Source organism: Grampus griseus, assembly GCF_964374135.1.
Source record: "Grampus griseus genome assembly, chromosome: 3".
Classification (NCBI taxonomy): domain Eukaryota; kingdom Metazoa; phylum Chordata; class Mammalia; order Artiodactyla; family Delphinidae; genus Grampus; species Grampus griseus.
Window position 1 is genome coordinate 121,866,423 of NC_139019.1, and position 22,356 is coordinate 121,888,778.

Genomic DNA, 22,356 nt, shown 5'->3' on the forward strand with positions numbered 1-22,356 from the left:
AAGCAATAGTGTGCTGGTAAATGTTTAACAAACAGCTCGGTGGGAAATGTAGTGTTTGCCAGTTTCCATGGTGTAAATACTCCCATCTCAGCTAATTTCAAGCTGCCCACATAATGGTCAACTAACTCAAAAATTTCATGAAAATTTAACAGTTAGTTCTCATAAACCCATTCAAGCTGATGCCAGCACACCACTGTTTCTAAGACTCAGTTTTCTCATCTGTCAAATGGACGGATTTAGTATTTACCTCATAGGGTAAATGGAATGTTGGAATGTTGAAGTGAAAATATAATAAGAGTACTTATATGTACCAGGCACTTAATATGCATTATCTCACTCAATTCTCATACCCATGAGTTGGGTACTATTATTCTTTCCATTTTATATATGAGGAAACAGCTGAAGGAACTAGTCCAAGGTCACATAGCTAGCAAGTGGGAGAGCCTGTGAGTGAGAGACTTCTTAGCACCTGTGTGTAGACTTCTCTGCATGATGCTGGGCACAGGGTGTCGCTCAGTAACTGGTAGCTATTATCACCATAGAAATGAACTTATTAAATGCCTCTCCACTTTGGAAGGAGGGATCAACAGTTTGTGCTGAAAGAAACTTCTCAGTCACAGATGCTACATTCATTTTCTTCTGGGAGGAAGGGCCAGTATCAGTCCATGCAGGCTGCTATAACAAATACCACAGACCACGTGGCTTGTGAACAACAGAAATTTATTTCTCACAGTTCTGGAGGCTGGGAAGTTTAAGATCAAGGTACCAGCATGGTCTCATTCTGGTGAGAATCCTCTTCCTGGTTCATAGCCCCTGTCTTCTCACTGTGTCCTCATATAGCAGAAGAGCTAGGGAGCTCTGTGGAGTCTTTTTTACAGAAACACTAATCTTGTTCATGAAGGCTCCATCCTCAAGACCTAAGCACCTCTCTAAGCCCCACTACCTAATTCTATCATCTTTGGGGGTTAGGATTTTAACATATGAATTTGCGGGGGACACAACCTTCAGACCAGAGCTGCCAGGTTGTCTGATGGAAGAGCCAGCTGTTCATTATTTGTGGGACAGATGTAAGCTACTCCCCTCCCCAATTTGGCAAACTTTTTTCCCAGGCTTTCTCTGTGCTTGTACACTGATATATGTACACATACACATATGTCGTTTTATATCGGGTCGTATTATTGCAATTTTCTTTTCTTTTTAACCTAACAGTATATCATGGACATCTTTCTGATGGTGGTCCATACCAATCTATGTCATTCTCTCTCAAGCTTTTATCACTCACTCCACAGTGGCTACATACCAGCATTTATTTAACCACTTCATGACTGAAAGACATTTAGGCTGTTTCCAAATCTTCACTCATATAAATGACTCCCCACTCCACAATCTTTTATAGATTCTTTCACATGTCTGAAGAAGAAATTCCTAAAAGTAGGATTTCTGGGTCAAAAAGAACACCTAGTTTAAATCTGGATCAGAGTACCCAAACTGACTTCTCAATGTGAAATTTAAGCTCCCAGCATTCAAGAAGGAAGGTGCCTCATGAAAAGATGCCTGATATTGCTAATTATTAGAGAAATGCAAATCACAACTACAATGAGGTATCACCTCACACCGGTCAGAATGGCCATCATCAAAATATCTACAAATAACAATGCTGGAGAGAGTGTGGAGGAAAGGGAACCCTCCTACACTGTTGGTGGCAATGCAAGTTTGTACAGCCACTATGGAGAACAGTACGGAGGTTTCTCAGAAAACTAAAAACAGAACTACCATATGACCCAGCGATCCCACTCCTGGGCATTTACCCAGACAGAACTCAATTCAAAAAGATACATGCACCCCTATACATGCAGCACTATTCACAATAGCCAAGACATGGAAACAGCCTAAATGTCCATTGACGGATGAATGGATAAAGAAGATGTGGTTCACATATACAATGGCATACTACTCAGCCATAAAAAAGAGTGAAATAATGCCATGTGCAGCAACATGGATGCAACTACAGATTGTAAGTGAAGTCAGAAAGAAAAACAAATGCCATATGATATCACTTACATGTAGAATCTAAAATATGACACAAATGAACCTATCTATGAAACAGAAACAGACTCATGGATATAGAGAACAGATTTGTGGTTGCCAAGGGGGAGGGCATTGGGGGAGGGATGGAGTGGGAGTTTGGGCTTAGCAGATGTAAGCTATTATATGTAGGATGGATAAACAACAACATCCTACTCTATAGCACAGAGAACTATATTAGATATCCTATGATAAATCATAATGGAAAAGAATATAAAAAATAGAACGTATGTATATGTATAACTGAATCACTTTGCTGTACAGCAGAAATTAACACAACATTGTAAATCAACTATACTTCAATTCAAAACAAAAGAAGGAAGGTGCCTGTTTGTCCATACTCTCACCAACATTGGCATTCCTCTGATAATTTTTAAAACATTTTATTATGAAAGTTTCTTGATGTAAAAAACGAAGAAAATAATAATACTGAACTGCTATGTAGCCATCACTTGGCTTCCACAATTATCAACAATTTTAAGGCAGAAATAGAGACACAGATGTAGAGAACAAACGTGTGGACACCGAGCGGGGAAAGCAGAGGGGGCTGGTGATGGGATGAACTGGGAGATCAGGATTGACATATATACACTAATATGTATAAAATAGATAACTAATAAAAAAAACAAAGAAACTAATAATAGTGAACTGCTGTGTAGCCATCACTTGGCTTCCACAATTATCAACAATCTTATTTCATCTATACCCCACTTTCTCCCTCCACTAGATTAGATTGAGATAAAGCTCATATATCATCCTCTTTTATCTGTAAACAACTCAATAGGTACCTTTAAAAGATAAGGACTCTTTTTTAAAAAATATTGATCATTTTTTTATTTTTATTACTTTTTTTTTTTTTGGCTGAGTTGGGTCTTCGTTGCTGTGCGCGAGCTTTCTCTAGTTGTGGCGAGCAGGGGACACTCTTCGTTGTGGTGCACAGTCTTCTCGTTGTGGTGGCCTCTCTTGTTGCAGAGCATGGGTTCTAGGCACATGGGCTTCAGTAGTTGTGGCTCAAGGGCTCAGTAGCTGTGGCTCGCGGGCTCTAGAGCACAGGCTCAGTAGTTGTGGTGCATGGACTTAGTTGCTTGCGGCATGTGGGATCTTCCCAGACTAGGGATCAAACCCATGTCCCCTGCATTGGCAGGTGGATTCTTAACCACTATGCCACGAGGGAAGGCCCAGGACTCTTTTTTTTAAACATAGTTTCAATACCATTATCACATCTAAAAATTCCTTGATATCATCAAATACCCAGTCAGTGTTCAAATTTCCCCAATTGTCTCAGAAGTTTTTAATAATTGGTTTGTTTTAATCGGGATCCACCAAGGTCCACACATTACACTTGGTTCATATGCTTCTTACATGTCTAAATCTCTCTGTTTCACACACACACACACACACACACACACATTCTCTTCTTTTTTTCCTTGCAATATACTCATTAGAGGAATTGGGTCATTTGTCTTAGAGTTTCCCACTTTCTGAATTTTTCTTATTACATCCCTGTTGTGTCATTTGTTTATTTGGGGGGGGGCATGTCATTTAATATGTCTGCAGTCTTCTGTATATCTTGTAACTGTTAGATCTAGAGCTATGCTGTACAGTGCAGTAGCCACTAACCACATGTGGCTATTTACATTTAAACGAATTAAAAATAAAAATCTAAAATCCAGTTCCTCCATCACATTAGCCATATGGCAACTTCTCAGTAACCATGTATGGCTGGTGGCTACTGTATAAGACAGTACAGAATAGCACACTTCCATCATCACAGACAGCTCTTTGCACAGAATGCTTCTAGAGGCATCATCAGATCCTCTATGATTATTAAATTATTTTTTCCTCATCTGTGCTCAAGAGCAAAGATGAACGCCTTGAAGTTTGTGTTACTAGGTAGGCTCAGGTAATATAAGGGAAGTCACTCACATGTGCCAGACTACCCCTGCCTGTTTTAAGTGGCAGCCACCTGTGTTTACAGACGATGATTAGATGTTTGTGATGAGCGCCACAGGTATGTATGAGATTCTGTGAGGCTAAAAGGTCAGCAACTCCCAGCGTGCAAGCAGCCCTGACCCTTTCCTGCCTCCTCAGAGGGAAATTGAGGGAATCAATGCTAATTCAGAAGGCTCAGTCTTGCAATTACAGGACACGCTGGTTCCAGAATATTCCTAAACATTCCTCCTTTCCCAGAGATGCAGGTGTTTCTGGCTGGAGCCTTCTTCCTGCCTGTGTCTGTCATGGCATGTGTGTAATGAGCACATTTCAGACCACACCAAATAGGTTTCTCAGCTTACTTCTGTGACACTTGGAAAAGCCCACAGGGGCCACAGCAAGGCAGAGGAGGGGAGCAGCTGCCACTGACAATGGAGTCATCTGGCTGGCTGTGCATTCTAGCAGAAACCTCCCCGGGTTCCTGAGAAAACCTCAACCAATCTATGAGGAAATGTATTCTTTGGGGTCCTGATAGGAGATAGGTATAGAAAAAAAAAAAGCATTCTGTGAATTTGGGGTTAGGAGACCATCATTCATGGATTCATTCATTCTAAAAATACTTATTGGGGGGCTTCCCTGGTGGCGTAGTGGTTGAGAGTCTGCCTGCCGATGCAGGGGACACGGGTTCGAACCCTGGTCTGGGAAGATCCCACATGCCGCGGAGCAACTAGGCCCGTGAGCCACAACTACTGAGCCTGCGCGTCTGGAGCCTGTGCTCCACAACGGGAGAGGCCACGATAGTGAGAGGTCCGCGCACCGCGATGAAGAGTGGCCCCCTCTCGCCGCAACTGGAGAAAGTCCACGCACAGAAAACGAAGACCCAACACAGCCAAAAGTAAATAAATAAATAAATAAATATTAAAAATACTTATTGGGCCAGACACTGTGCTTGGCACTAGGAACAAGGTGAGCTCATTAAAAGTTTCTGCTCTCACCAAGTTTACAGTCTGATGGAGGAGGAAGGTCCATAAACAAGCCATTTAACAAATACCATACTGGGGGCACGGGGGTGCTGTGCTAGACAGTGTCATTAAAGTACCCAGAAGAGATCCCTGCCCCTGACACGGACACTGAGGGACATACTGTTTAAGCTGAGACTGAAAAAACATGTAGCAGTTGGGCAGGAGAGGAAGAGGGTGGGATGCTTAAAGAACATTCTGGAAGAATGTAAGAAGTAGCCATGCACGAGGCATTGGTAGTACAGAAAGATGTGCGGTTGGGCTGCAGTGGGCAGTGTGGTAGGAGAATGACTAGGGTTAAGAGTGGAGAGACAGGGCCTGAGCAAATCCCAGCTCTCGGAGCTGAGGCAAGTCCTAGCTTCCTGTGCCTCGATTTCTTCCTCCACCAAATAGGCATAGTAATTCTTACCGTGCACTGTTGTGGTTAGAGCCCAGTGACCCAACAGATGCAGAAGTATTTTACAAACCATATCCTAAAGTCCGAGTTGTAGAAAGACAACCGTACTGTTCTGTACCATCTTGCACCCCTTGAGCGAGCATGAATTAGGGAGCTGTGTCGCAGTGTCGGACCTGGTCCCTGCGGGCCCACAAAAGGCAATAACGCATATGTCTCCTGTATTCCCAACTCCACATTCAGCAACGCCGGGTTGGTAGCCCAGGTAGGAGTAATTACACCATGGAAATTGGCAAATACTACAAATCAGAGCCTTTTTTTTCCTTTGTTGGAGAGCTGGTTTACCAGCACACCACCAAGTGAGAATGAAAGGAATAGAAAGAGGAGGAACCCTGGGGCAGCAATTATCAAGGAATGTCCATCCACAACAAAGAAGATTTTTCACAGAGTGAGTCTATCATTTTTTCTGCCATCTGAAACAGGCCCACCCAAAGCCAGTGCTCGGGGAAGAGAAGAGCAGGGCCATTCCATCATGCCAACCCATTCCCAGACGTGCCTGAGGAGTGCCACTGACACCAGGGTCACAGAGATGAGACTGGAGCCTCTCAGATCAACAGCTGCTAGGAGCTGCTTCCTTTGGCTCATGTGGCCAGCGAGAAATTGGATTTCAATGTTCTGAATAGGCAGAAAAAGATATCTCCTTGCTTCCTTCTGCTCCCTTTCCCGGCACTGCCAGCTGGCGTTTTTTTGTCACTCAGCATGGCTTCCTGTAGTGGAAATTAGACACTTGATGAAGAGGACATGTAGGCAAGAAAAAGTCTTCAGCAGTGGGAGGCTCCAAGGCAGGTATCCGTTGGAAAAATAGGGATACGGACATAGCTCAAAGCACATTTTATGTAATAGGGCCTTTTTAAAGGATGACCTATAAAAATACTATTTTTATCCGTGGCTAGCATGCCTGGATACACCCCAATCCTGGAAAAATAACTAGTTGGGCCTGTTGGAATTTTATGTCAGGAGCAGAGATGGCAAACTATCAAAGTTGGAGTTGGGTTTAAGTGGCATGGTGTGGCTTAATATTCATTCATTCATTCAACAAATACTTACTGGTTCTTACTAGGTGCTGCTAGAATGTAAATCCCATAAAGGCAGAGACTGCATCTGTATGATGTGCTGTAGGCATTCAGAACATTTGTGTTGAATGAATGAGTGGATGCCATTGCTTTGCCACGTGTGAGTGGCATAAAGATGGACAAATCATAGACCCTGCTGCTGCACAGTTCAAGTCTTGTGGACAAGCAGACAAGTAAACCAGCAATTACAATACAAAGTGATGAGTGCTGTGTCAGGGGAAGTGTAGGGTGCAGTGGCTCACTAAAATAGGAAGCCCAACTCAACCTTATGGGAAGAAACAGCAAAGGCTTTCTAAAGACCAAGATGCAGAAGACAGAGGCAATGCCAAAGATATTGGCACCTATCTGGATAAGACCTTAAAGAAAAAAGGAACTGTCCGCATATTCTGCAGTATCTCACATTTCTGGGAGGACTAATGACTTTATCTCATTGTGGAATATGTTGCAAATAGCTGCTGTAATACTTCTATGGCTTAATCCTTGGAAACGGTTTCCATTTCTCAGGGACTTTCAGAGGGTTTCCCTCAATTCAAGCTTTCCACTGGAACAGTCCTGTGCTCAGTGTGACAGATGATATGTGGGTCTTTAGTACCTCTCTGATGTCCAGCCACTCACTCCTAAAATGGGGTCCAGCTCTACAGGCAGGCAGGGTACTTCTCCTGTAAGTTCACATCTGTTCCATTTGGTGTAAAGGAGAGGCATGCTCTGAATTTTGATTTCAAAGAGGCAGATACACTGCAGATTTGCAGGAGGTCCTGGTATTGACAATGCCGTCTCAAGGACAGCTGAACTGAGAGGGAAGATTTCTAACTTCCCAGGGCTTGCTGTTTTCAACAAAAGTCATGTAGACTTTTTCTTTGGGTATCACCAAATTAAAGTGCAAATAAGTGTAGATAGGCACACAGACACAAACACCCAAGTCAGAGAGGAGGAGGCTATTTAAGAAGTAAAGCATTTGAAGCTCTATTTACAATAGTCAGGACATGGAAGCAACCTAAGTGTCCATCAACAGATGAATGGATAAAGAAGATGTGGCACATATATACAATGAAATATTACTCAGCCATAAAAAGAAACAAAATTGAGTTATTTGTAGTGAGGTGGATGGGCCTAGAGGCTGTCATACAGAGTGAAGTAAGTCAGAAAGAGAAAAACAAATGCCATATGCTAACACATATATATGGAATCTAAAAAAAAAAAAAAACTGGTTCTGAAGAACCTAGGGGCAGGACAGGAATAAAGACGCAGATGTAGAGAATGGACTTGAGGACACGGGGAGGGGGAAGGGTAAGCTGGAACGAAGTGAGAGAGTAACATTGACATATATACACTACCAAATGTAAAATAGATAGCTAGTGGGAAGCAGCCACACAGCACAGGGAGATCAGGTCCGTGCTTTGTGTCCACCTAGAGGGGTGGGATAGGGAGAGTGGGAGGGAGACGCAAGAGGGAGGAGATATGGGGATATATGTATATGTATAGCTGATTCACTCTGTTATACAGCAGAAACTAACACACCATTGTAAAGCAATTATACTCCAATAAAGATGTTAAAAAAAAAAAAAGTAAAGCATTTGAAATCCAGATGTAACTTTTGGACAGGAGAGGACAAGCCCAGCCACTTCAGCTCTCCTCTCCAAAGTCACTTTCCCCGCGGTTCTGGGGCACTCACGTCCCTTCACTCCTCACCACAGCCTGTCCTGCAGTGGCACCTTTACTCACCAGCCATTCTAGGAGGACCACGTACACAAGAGCAGAGACAGTAGTGGAATAAACTGCCTCTCCCCATGACTCAAATCTCAATGATTATCAATATTTTGCCAATTTGGGGTCATTTGTAGAGATATGGATGGACGTAGAGACTGTCATACAGAGTGAAGTAAGTCAGAAAAACAAATATCGTATATTAATGCGTATATGTGGAATCTAGAAAAAATGGTACAGATGAACCAGTTTGCAAGGCAGAAAGATACATGTAGAGAACAAATGTATGGACACCAAGCAGGGAAAGCATGGGTGGGGGTGGTGGGATGAAATGGGAGATTGGGCTTGACATATATACATTAATATGAATAAAATAGACAAGTAATAAGAAACTGCTGTATAAAAATAAAATAATAAAATTCAAAAAATGTATTTTGCCAATTTGGTTTCATCTCATCCATCGCCCTTATTTCTAGCATATTCTAAAGATACTCCTGGAGCTCTGATCATTCACTTAGTATCCCATTATCATTAGCATTTGAAGGAATGGAAAAATTCACCTTCTTCACTTTGCAGTTGAGGAAACCGAGGCCCAGAGAGGTTCAGTGCCTCTCCCAAGGACCCAAGTCTGTAAGTTGTGTATTACATCTAGGGGCCACTTCCAGTCCCCAGACCAGATGGCTCCATTATCAGAAACGCTCTGCTGTTTGCCTGAATCATGTTGTCACCAGTCATTCCTCTTTCAGCTCCAGAAACCTCCACATGGAGGTGAAAGAGAGAAACAACTTGGCGGAGAAAGCCAGTGTACATGTGACCACAGTTTTTTTCCCCTTAAGTCAGAAAAGTGGTGGTGATGGTGGTGGGAGGGTCATTTGACTCATCTTCCCTCCCTCTGCATGGTGGACTTGGCTCAGTTTCTCGAGCCATATGGAAAGAGACTCATCCACCAAGTGCCACACCTACAGGAAAAGCTCTCTCTGGGAATGGAGAAAATGGAAGGGGGCAGAGTGGCCTCCCAGGAGGAGTGAGATGGCTCTTCCCTCTGTCCTTCAGGCTCCCACGCACCTCCAGCCCTCCCTCACAGGTGCCCGGTACCCGCCTGTTAGAAGAGATGGCAACCAAAATGCTTTGGTTCCTGGAGAATTCAGTGTACTGCCACTGAACAGCTCCAGCATCTGGCACCCAGCTCATCTCAAATGCAATCCCAAGCTGTGTATTAAAAACCAGCTTATGTAGGTACCCAAGAATATGGCCATGAGCATGTCTGGGATTACCTCCTGTGATAGGGGAATGAAATCACCCCAAGGCAATCTCAGAGAAATGTCTGGAAGGAAAAATGAAAGCATGCTAATGGTGACCCTGAAAACAGGCTGCTGGTTATGAATGGTTCTTTCTCTGCCCACTGGCGTAAATTCTGCTTCCTTCCCCCTTTTCCTGCCCTAGGATCCCTGATAACTCAGAAAGAAGGCAGGAGGGACCAGGGGAAAGAAGACTGGCATATTCCTGGTGCCTGATTGATATTTAAGGGAGGAAGGAAGGAATGCCGTGCCCACTGACCCACAGTGGCAGGAGATAGATAAAGAAGGAAAATGGACGGACAAAGGATTAATCTCCAAACTATATAAACGGCTCATGCAGCTCAATATTAAAAAAACAGAAAACCCAATACAAAAATGGGCAGAAGACCTAAATAGACATTTCTCCAAAGAAGACATACAGATGGCCAAGAAGCACATGAAAAGCTGCTCAACATCACTAATTATTAGAGAAATGCAAATCAAAACTACAATGAGGTATCACCTCACACCAGTTAGAATGGGCATCATCAGAATATCTACAAACAACAAATGCTGGAGAGGGTGTGGAGAAAAGGGAACCCTCTTGCACTGTTGATGGGAATGTAAACTGATCCAGCCACTATGGAAAACAGTATGGAGGTTCCTTAAAAAACTAAAAATAGAACTACCATATGGCCCAGCAATCCCACTACTGGGCATATACCCTGAGAAAACTGTAATTCAAAAAGAGTCATGTACCACAATGTTCAGCTCTATTTACAATAGGTAGGTCATGGAAGCAACCTAAATGTCCATCGACAGATGAATGGATAAAGAAGATGTGGCACATATATACAATGAAATATTACTCAGCCATAAAAAGGAATGAAATTGAGCTGTCTGTAGTGAGATGGATGGACCTAGAGTCTGTCATACAGAGTGAAGTAAGTCAGAAAGAGAAAAACAAATACCACATGCTAACACATATATAAGGAATCTAAAAAAAAAAGAAAAAAAAGTGGTCATGAAGAACCTAGGGGCAAGACGGGAATAAAGACACAGACCTACTAGAGAATGGACTTGAGGATATGGGGAGGGGGAAGGGTAAGCTGGGACAAAGTGAGAGAGTAGCATGGACATATATACACTACCAAACGTAAAATAGATAGCTAGTGGGAAGCAGTCGCACAGCACAGGGAGATCAGCTCGGTGCTTTGTGACCACCTAGAGAGGTGGGATATGGAGGGTAGGAGGGAGGGAGACACAAGAGGGAAGAGATATGGGGACATGTGTATATGTATAACTGATTCACTTTGTTATAAAGCAGAAACTAACACACCATTGGAAAGCAATTATACTCCAATAAAGATGTTTAAAAACAAAAAGGAGGGCTTCCCTGGTGGCGCAGTGGTTGAGAGTCCGCCTGCCGATGCAGGGGACACGGGTTCGTGCCCCGGTCCGGGAAGATCCCACATGCCGCGGAGCGGCTGGGCCCGTGAGCCATGGCCGCTGAGCCTGCGCGTCCGGAGCCTGTGCTCCACAACAGGAGAAGCCACAACAGTAAGAGGCCTGCGTACCGCAAAAAAAAAAAAAAAAAAAAAAAAAAAAGGAAGATGTGGCACATATATACAATGGAATATTACTCAGCCATAAAAAGGAACGAAATTGGGTCATTTGTAGAGATGTGGATGGACTTAGAGACTGTCATACAGAGTGAAGTAAGTCAGAAAGAGGAAAACAAATATCATATATTAACGCATATAGAAATGGTACAGATGAACTGGTTTGCAAGGCAGAAATACAGACACAGATGTAGAGAACAAATGTGGACACCAAGGAGGGGAAAGCAGGGGGGAGGTGGGTGGGGGGGTGGGATGAATTGGGAGATTGGGATTGACATGTATACACTAATATGTATAAAATGGATAACTAATAAGAACCTGCTGTATAAAAAATAAATTAATTTTTTTTTTTAAATCACACACACAAAAAGGAAGGAAAATGGAGAGCTGTGCTCTCCCATGTCTCTGCCTAGGACTAGAAGAAGAGAGGCTGAGACAAAAGGCTGGGGGGAGAGAAAAAGGAGAGAGATACATGACAAAAGTCACAGGACAGAATAGACTTTTAGATATAGGTATAAGGCCAATAATAAGAACCTTCCTTGCACGGTTCTCCTTCCATCCCTCAGCGTCTATCACCTCCCTATTCTTTTCTATAACACTTACTCCAACTTGTAATTATGTGTATATTCGTTTATTTATAAGTTTGATCTTTGTTTCACCAGGTAGACAATGCCTGGCATGGGTGGCACTCAAAAAGACGCCAGGTAAACAGTCTCCCTGGTCAGGCAGGATATTCCAGGGGCTTAGAGAGTTTGGCCCAGGTCAAGGGCCAAAACTTCCATTGGAATCTGCAGGATTTGGGTAACACAGACTTGCTGAGTTTACTGCATAAAGAAGTATTAGTATTAGCCCCAATTTGTGGATGATCCAAACTAAGAATCAGGAAGACTTAAGTGATTTGGCCAAAGTTACAAAAGGCAGAATGCAAACCAACACCTTACTTGACTCTAACATCTGTGTTCTGTTGCACCCTAGTACCACCCCTGAACAAGTAAAATTCTCTATGAAGGAAGAAACTCACATGGTATGTCTCATAAGCCTGGCCTCAAATTTGAACGTCCAGATTCAGACCTTCTGATGATCTCAAGCCTTTGAATGTCAGGATTCAGACCGTCTGATGATCTCAAGCCCCCAAGCAGCAGATGGTCTGGGATTTGTCAAGCCTTGATAGATCTGATGCTGTTGAGTGAGCACTGAAGTGTTCCCCCTCCTCACCAGAGAAACATGAGCACAAGGGCCAGCCAGCACTTTCTAACATATGCTCCCTTGCCCCCAACATCAGATCCAAAAGGGTTGCCAACATGAGGGAGAGATGCAGGATGGCTCAGTTGTCTAAGCAGCAGCTGGGAAGTTAGGACCCAGGACAGTTAGCTGACCCTTTGCCTCACAAGTGGAATGAAATCACAGGGGAACTCACATTTACTTTACCCAGTATTCCCCAAGCCCATTCTGCTAATCCTGCAAAGTGGTCCAGATGCAAATACAAGGTCACATTAGTGGAGTAAAACTTCTGAGAAGCCAGTCAGCAAAAGAGCCTGTGTGACTTTGTTCAACTCAGTGATTCCTGAGCTTATTTGAGTATGGAAACCTTTTTGAGTATGGGTAGCACGAAATTGTTAAAATTCAGGGCAATTTGGAACAGAGGACCCAAACTCTCCTTTTTTATTTTCTAGTTCATGCAACTAGATCTTTCCAATAATTATTATCAGTCATATTTATTAATCTTATATGCATTCTTTTCCTCCAGGAATGGCAATTCCTGGATGTTTCTTGATTAATTCACAGATTCATTCACCAAGCATTTATGAAACATCTGCTTGTGTCCAGGGCTCAGAGACAGAGTTTCAGAGGTGTTTCAGACACAAATCCTAAACTCTCGGGCAGAGAATTCATAGCCTGGTGAATGATACCTGAGCCAAAGGCCAGGATGTTTTCTCTTGGCTCCATTCTCCTGTGACGGGCCATCTCATGACCAGCTAGGGAGGTAAGCAGTTAGCTCAGCATGTTGGTTTTGGCCCCATCCGATGCCAGAAGTAGAGAACCAGGCCTACCTCTTTCTAAACAAGTGGGAATGCCACTCATGCATAGTGAACAGTTCATTACACAGGAACAGGCTGAATGCTCACTCCAGCTCAGCTTTTTCCCTTGTCTCATCACTGTGATGATTCCAATCTTGGGCTCCTTTTCTCTTACCCTGTTATCAATCCATATGCCTCCTTCTTTATTTTCCAATTGGAAATAAGCTCAGAGCTCACTGGCAGCTAGTCCTCCTGCTGTTTCTAAATTCTGCTTTTTGGATATTTCACTGTTATGCAGTTTTGTTGTTTCTGGGTTTTTAATATGTATTAATCAGGACTTTTTCAGTTTCAGGGGTCAGAAAATAACTCCAAGCAGTTTCAGTAATAAGCAATACATTGAGGATATCATCTCATTTAACTGTGTATCCTTTAGGCACAGTTGGATATAGACATTCAAATTTTCTTGTGAAGGCTCTATCCATTACTTACCTGTTTATCTCACGATATCTCTAGTTCTGCTGCTTTCTGCAGCTTCACTCAGGAAGGTGTGTCTGCTGGCTGGGAAATATCACCACTGGTAGTCCAAGGCTTACCACCTCCAGGCTCATGATCCAAAAGAAACACTCTCTTCTTGGGTGTCTACATATCAAATGTCAAAGAAGATTCTAACTGACCCTATTTGGGGCACACGCCTGCCCTGTACCAAGCTTTATGCCAGGAGGATTTGGGCACTCTGTTACCGAGACAAACTTGGGTCCACTCACCCGCACAGTAAAGCCAACCTACTGACATCAGGTTGTGGTGAAGGAAAGTGCGGCGTTTACTGCAGGACACCAAGCAAGGAGAATGGGTGGCTAATGCTCAAAAGACCAAAACTCCCTGAAGGATTTCAGGGAAGGGATTTTCAAGGCAAGGTGAGGGAGAGGGTTGCGGGGTGCCGGATCAGCTCATGGACATTTTTCTGATTGGTTGGTGGAGAGGTAACTGAGTGGTGTTTTGGGAGTTAACATCATCAACCTTTTGGATTTAACTGGTCTGGGGTCTACGTGTATATGGTCAGCATGCAGCTAACTTTTTTCACCTGGGGAGGGTTTTAGTATCTGTAAAACAACTCAAGGACATGGCTAAAATATTACTTATAGTCCTTAAGGAGGAACTGAAGGTCCTTGACTTTGTATTATGGCTAAACTATTATGTTGTCTCACTTGACTGTTTTTGTTTCTGCATTTTCTCATTTTTGATTGAATTTGTTCTCTGGAACTCAGGGAAGGCCTAGGAGGCTAAAGCTCCTTTACAAACAGGAGGCAAGGGACATGGTGGGGGTGGGTGGGGGTGCTTCTGTCCCCAGAAAGGCCTTCACAGGACCTTGCTCGGTTATATAACTGGCCAGCCTGGGCCACATACCCATGTGTATGTGGTGTGACCAGAGTGAATAACATGCCCATGAGAAGATGGAGAGCAAATAGGTGGATCCTCAGAGAAGGGATGGCTGCCATTTTATTACCAACACACATAACTACTACAACATAATTTTACCACTAATGCCTCTGCATACCCCCTGCTTCCTTATTTCAGGGTTCTGTGCTTTATCTTCCATCAAAAGCATGGACCTCGTGTGGCTTTCACCTCACCCTACTGAGATGACAAATCAATAGGCAAATTACAGGTGCATAGAAGTATTAATCCTTTTGAATCTCAGAGAAGGAAAGCTTTGTAGGCACACACACAGCCTTCCACTGGATTATCTGGCTTTCTGAAAAACACCAGGAGAAACATTTGGTAATGACCTGGCTGTGAGACCGCCACACCCACTTTATCCCCATTCTCCCTCCCTCCTGCACCTGTCGAGACAGAAAACAATTGGGGTGGTGTTTTGTTTCACCCAACAGAACAACGGGTGATGGCTGCTGCAGAACTTGGAGTCATTTTCCCTTGAGAGAACCATTGCTGACTGGATAGAATCAACCAGCTGAGTCTCTTCAGGCAGGTGCTTAACTTTTATGCGAGGGCTCTAGAGTTCAATAATTCATGCTCGTGCAGCCAGCAGCAAGCAGATGGCATTCAAACTCTATTCAGATTGTGATTATAAAACATCACCCCAAATGAGTTTTATGATGGAAAAACATACTAGGTGACTTCAGCGGGATGAAAGAGAAATCAGGGCTTTGACGTCAAATGAACGGAAGTCAGTCTCGGGGCCGCTGTACATTGGCTGTGTGACTTTGGCTGAAGGTTGAACGTCTCAGAATCTGTTTCTTCGTCGATAAAATTAAGATAAACCTACTTCACAGGGCTTTGAGCTCCTATAAATGAGATAGTACTGTACATGGAAAGTGCAGTAGTGCAATAATGTAAGACAAATTTCTATGGCTTGCCAGAAACACAATAAATGCTAATTTCCTTCCCCTCTTCAGATTCTTTCTCTCTCCTTCCCCACCCCAACCCTCTTTACAGCATGGAAGCCAATGTTTTCTATAAGTATGAATGTAGAACTGAGAGTAAAAGGGGAGAATGAAGAAAAGAGGTGATGAAAAGAGTCTTCATGTTAAAAATAGAATTTACAGTTTGCTTCCACAATAGTTTATCTCAACTGAGGGGAGATAGAGAAAAGATGAAGATGGTCAGGCAATTAGTACTATCTCAGGGTTTCAAAGTTTATGCACCTTCAAAGAGATTTAAGCATTTTGTGCAGTTTTAGTCTAATATACTTGCTCAATAGTCATTAAAATACATAAGCCACCTTGTATGGGAGTGTCTTCCAGAAAAGAAAGGGAAAAAGCAGCTCAGCCATTTATAAAACTACATCAAATCTCCATTTTAGTTAGAATAAGACATAACTCAGACCAGCGGCATCAAACTTGGATGGATGGGAGAGCTGGATAAAAATGCAGCTACTTAAACTGCCCTCTAAGAGATTCTGGTCAAATTGGTTCAGGGCTAGGGTCCAAGAGTCGGCATTTTTTACATTTCCCGAGATTCTGATCTAGGTAAACCACAGACTTCATTTTGAGAAACACTGGTTGAGTAGTTAAGAGCTTGGGCTTGAGAATAGACATACTTGAGCTCAAATTCCAAAATCTACCACTTTCTAGCTTCATGAACTTTGGCAAATTTTTAACCTCTCTGATCCCCAGTTTTCTAATCACAGGTTGTTGTGAGAATTAAATAAAATATACTGTGGAGTGCTTAGCACAGTATCTGGTACATAGGAGGAAGCACTCAATAAATATTAGCTATTGATATTATCATTATTATGCAAAGTCAAAGGAGCTTCAATTCCTTTTTTCCTAATTTTTTCATTCTTCCTTCCTTTTCTTTCTTTTCCTTTTATAAATCCAAAATAACAGCGTATTAGCCAAGATGGAAGTTTATTTAGATTTCAGACACAAGTCTGGAAGTAAAGTAGTCCAGGACTTGCCTGGCAGCTCTGCAACCCAGACTACTTTCTCCCCTTTTTAGGTGCGACCCTTATCCTCATTGTTCAAGATGGCAGCTGGAGCGCCAGCTCTGCATCCCACATAGCAAAATGGAGGAAAGAAAAAGAAAGTCAGTCTCTCTCAGTAGGGACGCTTCCTAAAATTTGCTTATATCCCATTGGCCAGATGTAGCTGCCAGTGAGCCTGGTAAGTGTGACCAGTGTGTGCCAGGTGCTCATATACCCATAAAAATGTGATTTATATCACAGTGTAAAATTGGGAGAAGGCTTAGGGACAATAATTATTCCCTGATATGTCTAACCCTGGGAGTCTAACAGATTCAGATCATTCCCCAGAAATCCTCTGTTCTCCATCTGCTTCTACCTGCTTACTTCTCAGGTAAGGGAGAAGCTTCTCCAAAAGGTAGTTACATGGTTTGTTGATCCCACTCAGCTAGGCTTATTTTCTTCTTAAATTCCTCCCATACCTTTCACTTCTTATCCCCCAGCTTCATTCATTTTCTTTTTACTATCCAATTGTAATAGACAGTACAATTTTTTCATTGTAGAAAAGTTAGAAAACACTGCAAAGCACTTAGGGAAACTTTTTTTTTTTTAATATTCAAAAATCTCATCATTTAGAAATAACTACTCTTCAAATGTTAGTATATAGCCATCTAGCATTTTCCCCAGGTAAAAAATATATATGTATATTTACAAAGAGAGCCTAGTCTACATAACTGTTTTTAATCTCTTCTATTATACTTAACAGTATATTATGAGTAACTCTCAGTGTTATTAATTATAGATCAACATCATCAGTTTTAATGACTGTAGGGTTTTCCATTGTATGGATGTATCATAATTTATTCAACTGGTTCCATTTATCTACAACAGTGTGTTAAACCTCCTAGCACATACATCTTTGCTCATTTGTCCACCAGTTTCCCAAGGATGAGCTATGTTCCTGTGGTTTTCTAACTCCCCAGGGACCAGCAGAAAACCATTGCTCTGCTGCTGTCCCATCAGCAATATGATGCCGTTCAGGTCTTGTCTCGACCCTGAAGCTGCTTGAAATTCCTTTTCAAATGAACACTGCAGACTCTGAAGGTCCTTGAAGGTCCCAGCAAGACTGTCCCCAGCAGAGGGGAATACTCCACCCAATGGCCGAGGAAAGCACAAAATACAATACAATCACAGGTGACACTGATGGGCTTTCTATAAAACCTAAGTTACTAGAACTTTCCATTTGTCAAACTGACCTCAAACAAGACCAAAGTGACGCCATTTCTCTGTGGAGAAACCAGTTTCAATCAGGAAAAGAAATGCATTTGACTGAAATAATTATTTAGACTGACAATTGATTTGACAAATGACAATTCTTTAGCTGATTTTTTTTTAGGTGATTATTGATTTCTGACTATTAACTCATCTCGGTTGTGCTTCCTAAAGATCCAAACACACATGAGGTTTACACTTTCTAGACAGGCTGAAGACAAATTACAATGCATCACTCTCACATAGCACTTTCTATGTTCAGGGGGTTTTCACCTCAATTTTCTTGCCGTCAACACTGAGCCCTACATTACAGGTGTTAATTCTAAAAGGTGTCATTTATTGAGCACATATTATGTACCAAGCAATACACAGAATGCATTATCAATATTTTTTAGTCCTCACAGCAACTCTAATGAGGTAGACATTCTATTATTACCCCATTTTATAAATGAATGTGGTTTAAGAAAGATGAAATAGCTTGACCACAGTCACACAAGAGCAAAGAGGTGGAGCCGTAATTCAAAATCAGTACTCAGATCCCAGAAAGAGTCACAGCCTCACTCAAGTTCACATAGTTGTGGAGTCAAGTCCAAAATCCTGTTCCCTGCATAGTGATTAAGAACAGGGTCTGGGCTTCCCTGGTGGCGCAGTGGTTGAGAGTCCACCTGCCGAGGCAGGGGACATGGGTTCGTGCCCCAGTCCGGGAAGATCCCACATGCCATGGAGTGGCTGGGCCCCGTGAGCCATGGCCACTGAGCCTGCGCATCCGGAGCCTGTGCTCCGAAATGAGAGAGGCCACAACAGTGAGAGGCCTGCATACCGCAAAAAAAAAAGAACAGGGTCTCTGGGCTTCCCTGGTGGCGCAGTGGTTAAGAATCCACCTGCCTATTCAGGGGACACGGGTTCAAGCCCTGGTCCGGGAAGATCCCACATGCCACGGAGCAACTAAGCCTGTGCGCCACAACTACTGAGCCTGCGGTCTAGAGCCCGCAAGCCACAACTACTGAGCCCGTGCGCCACAGCTACTGAAGCCCGCGCCAAGAGCCCGTGCTCCACAACAAGAGAAGCCACTGCAATGAGAAGCTGGCTCACCACAAGGAAGAGTAGCCCCGTTCACCGCAACTGGAGAAAGCCCACACGCAGCAATGAAAACCCAACGCAGCCAAAAATAAATAAATAAATAATAAATATATAAATGTATATTTAAAAAAAAAGAACAGGTCTCTAAAATCAGATTGTCAGAGTTCAAACCCCATATCTGCCATTTCCCAGCTGTGTCACCTTAGGCAACTTCCTAAACCACTCTGTGCCTCAGTCACCTCATCTTAGAAAGGGGAATAATAGTGTTTATCTCAAAGGTTAAACAAGATGACCCACGTACGGCACTTAGTACATAGGAAGTGCCCTGTATTTAGTTATTAATATGATCCCTTGTGTCCCTCCAGCCTCTAAGCCATACATATTTTATTGATCCGTGACACTGCAGGTGCCGCGAGCAAAGGCCTTGTGCAACTACCGAGGGCAGAATCCTGGTGACCTGAGGTTTAATAAGGGAGATGTCATCCTCCTCCGGAGACAGTTGGATGAGAACTGGTACCAGGGGGAAATCAATGGAGTCAGTGGGATCTTCCCAGCCAGCTCTGTAGAGGTCCTCAAGCAGCTTCCCCAGCCACCCCCACTCTGCCGGGCCCTTTACAACTTCGACCTGCGTGACAAGGACAAGAGTAAGAACCAGGACTGCCTGACCTTCCTCAAGGTAAGATTCTGGGCAGCTACCAAAGTCACCAGTGACCACATAAAGACTGGCAGAACCTCGAGTTTTTGTTTAATATTTGCTGATTGTTTTTAATTATATTTTATCCATAAATGTATAAATGTGTGCCTATATATGTAATGTGTATGTATAATTCAAACATATGGTAGTAAAGTCGCCAGAGAAATCTAATAGGAGTTTGATGGGAATCCTCAAACCTGTTCTATTGCAACTGCAAAACAAAGTATCTGCACACTCATTCATTCATTCTACAATCACTTTTGAGCACCTGTTCTTTGCAGACACTGGGGAGACAGCATGAACAAGTCACAACACCTACCCTCAGGCAGAGTAGTGAGATAAACAGACACTTGGACAGAAGATTACAGACACAGTTTAACAGCGTGCTGTGTAGAACTACAGATCTTACCTTTTCATTGTGTATCTGCAAGTTCTGATCACCTAGTACTACTCGTTTACAACACTTTATTTTGTTTGTAAACATTGCATTCAAAACACTCCAAATAACATAATAACATAATTATATCTTTACACATAAATCACCTCTTACAAGATATATTTTCCAAACACATTACTTACCCTAAGGTTTTTTTCCTCTCTTTTTTTTTTTTTTTTTTTTTTGGATGATTCTTCAGCATTTGCAAGTAAGGACAAGTCTACTAAAGTCTAGACTACAACCATCCCTCGGTCTCTGAGGGGGATTAGTTCTAGGACACATTGATTCCTGAAGATACAGAAGCTGCGGACGAGGAGGGTCGACTGTACTTTAAGTCATCGTATTCAGTACTTATTATTCCGTAAACATTTGAATTCTCTCTTAGAAACCAAAGTTGGGGTGATTTTCATTCTTTGCTACTTATGATAAGTAGCAAATACAAGTTCAAGTGGCACTGCTACAGTAGCTCAGGAAAGGTCTTTTGTTTTGTAAAACATTTTTATTCCATCACTACTGGAAATGAGATTTACTTAAGATTCACTCAAACTAGATAACCCCACTGTCCTCCATATTTTGAAATACTGATCTTTGTTATTGTCTTAGCACCTCAGAGTGAGTCCCCTAAGGAATGTCATTCTGTAGCTGACCTGTAAACTTTATACTTTGACTACAGCTGGAGAAGGGCAGTTCAATTCCACAAGCGTTTATTGAGTATTTACTTTGTGCCAGGCATTAGACACTAAGCTCTAGGGACACAGCTGGAGGAAGACATAGGCAGGAAGCAGTACCTGCTTTTTTGCCCTTTTCTGGGAATTTGCAAACTGGGACACTTACCCACCTGCTTGTTCATTCATTGAATCCAGCCATGTGCCAAGCTGTCCACTGGAGATAAAGTGATGAGTCACTGTCCCTGTCTTCACCGAGCCAGCAGTCTAGTGGAAGGAACAGACACATAAATGGGAAATGAGGACAGAGGACCCAGAAGAGAGGATTTGATCCCTTCTGGAAGCCTATTGAAGGCCAAGACTACACCAGGATATCTCATGGTCTTCCTAAACTCAGCATGTCCAAAAAAACTCAAGATCTTCTCTCCAGAAGCTTTTATTCCTAGTATTTTTCTATCTCAGTAAATTTTCCAGTTTATTCACACATGCAGTTACTCATTCATGCATGCATGCATTCAAGAAATAGTGTTTAAAAACTGTGAATCACTATGTTGTACACCTGAAACTTATATAATATTATACATCAACTATACCTCAATAAGAAGAATTTTAAAAAGGAATGATTGGTTGACTGCTATAGGGGAGCCGCTATATAAGATCCTAGGGACAAAAATGAACAAAACAGATAAGGCCCTGCACACATGAAGTTTATGGTCTGATGGGGTGGACAGGCATTAAAGAAATCATAACCTATAAATATGTAATTACAGGTTGTAATAAGGACAGAGAAATCTAAGAAAGGGTATAATACAGTAATGGATTTAGATTTGGATTCGTCTATATTACTAAGGGGCATAGATCTGAAGATCAGAGATCAGTGGATGAATATTCAGATTTAGATTGATAACAGGCATGGACATGGAAAGGTATTCCTGATGTGATATTAAGTGAAAATTCAATGTATCCTATATGACATCATTTGTAAGAAACACAAAATAAGCCAAATGAATGTATTTGCTAGGAGTCAGAGTAGTGGCTACCTCTTGCTATGTGACAGGAAAGAGTACTAAAGAGCCATCTTGGTGCTGGAAGTATTTTATATCTCTTACTCTGGGTTGGGGTTTTGTGGATATATTCAATTTTAAAAATTCATCAAGCTTTACATCTAAAATGTTTGTACTTTATTGCATGCCTATGTATATTTTCTGAAAAGTTTTTAAAAATCAGTGTGTCTCTATGCACATATATTTTATCCTCATAGAAAAGAATCTGGGAAAAAATGTGGCAACCAAGATGTTAACAGTGGTTGTATCTATATTGTGATAGAATTCTTTCTTTGTTTTGCTTATCTGTGTTTCCAAGTGTTTCTACAAATCTCCCTATAACCTTTGGTAATAAGAAACATTCAAATAAAAAGCCACTTCATGTTTGATACATTAAAAATTAAATAGGGGGACTTCCCTGGTGGCGCAGTGGTTAAAAGTCCGCCTGCCATTGCAGGGGACACAGGTCGAGTCCTGGTCCGGGAAGATCCCACATGTCGTGGAACATCTAAGCCTGTGCACCACAACTACTGAGCCTGCGCTCTAGAGCCCACGAGCCAC

General features: G+C 42.4%; 1 protein-coding gene across 1 annotated transcript in view; it reads left to right on the forward strand.

Annotated features, from left to right (window-relative positions):
- Positions 1-22,356, forward strand: part of SH3RF2 (SH3 domain containing ring finger 2) — a 143,673-nt gene that overhangs the window by 42,271 nt on the left and 79,046 nt on the right. Inside the window, exon 3 of the mRNA XM_082650226.1 lies at positions 19,364-19,633. Within this exon, the coding sequence (XP_082506352.1) occupies positions 19,364-19,633 (270 nt within the window). The remainder of the gene's footprint in view (positions 1-19,363; positions 19,634-22,356) is intronic.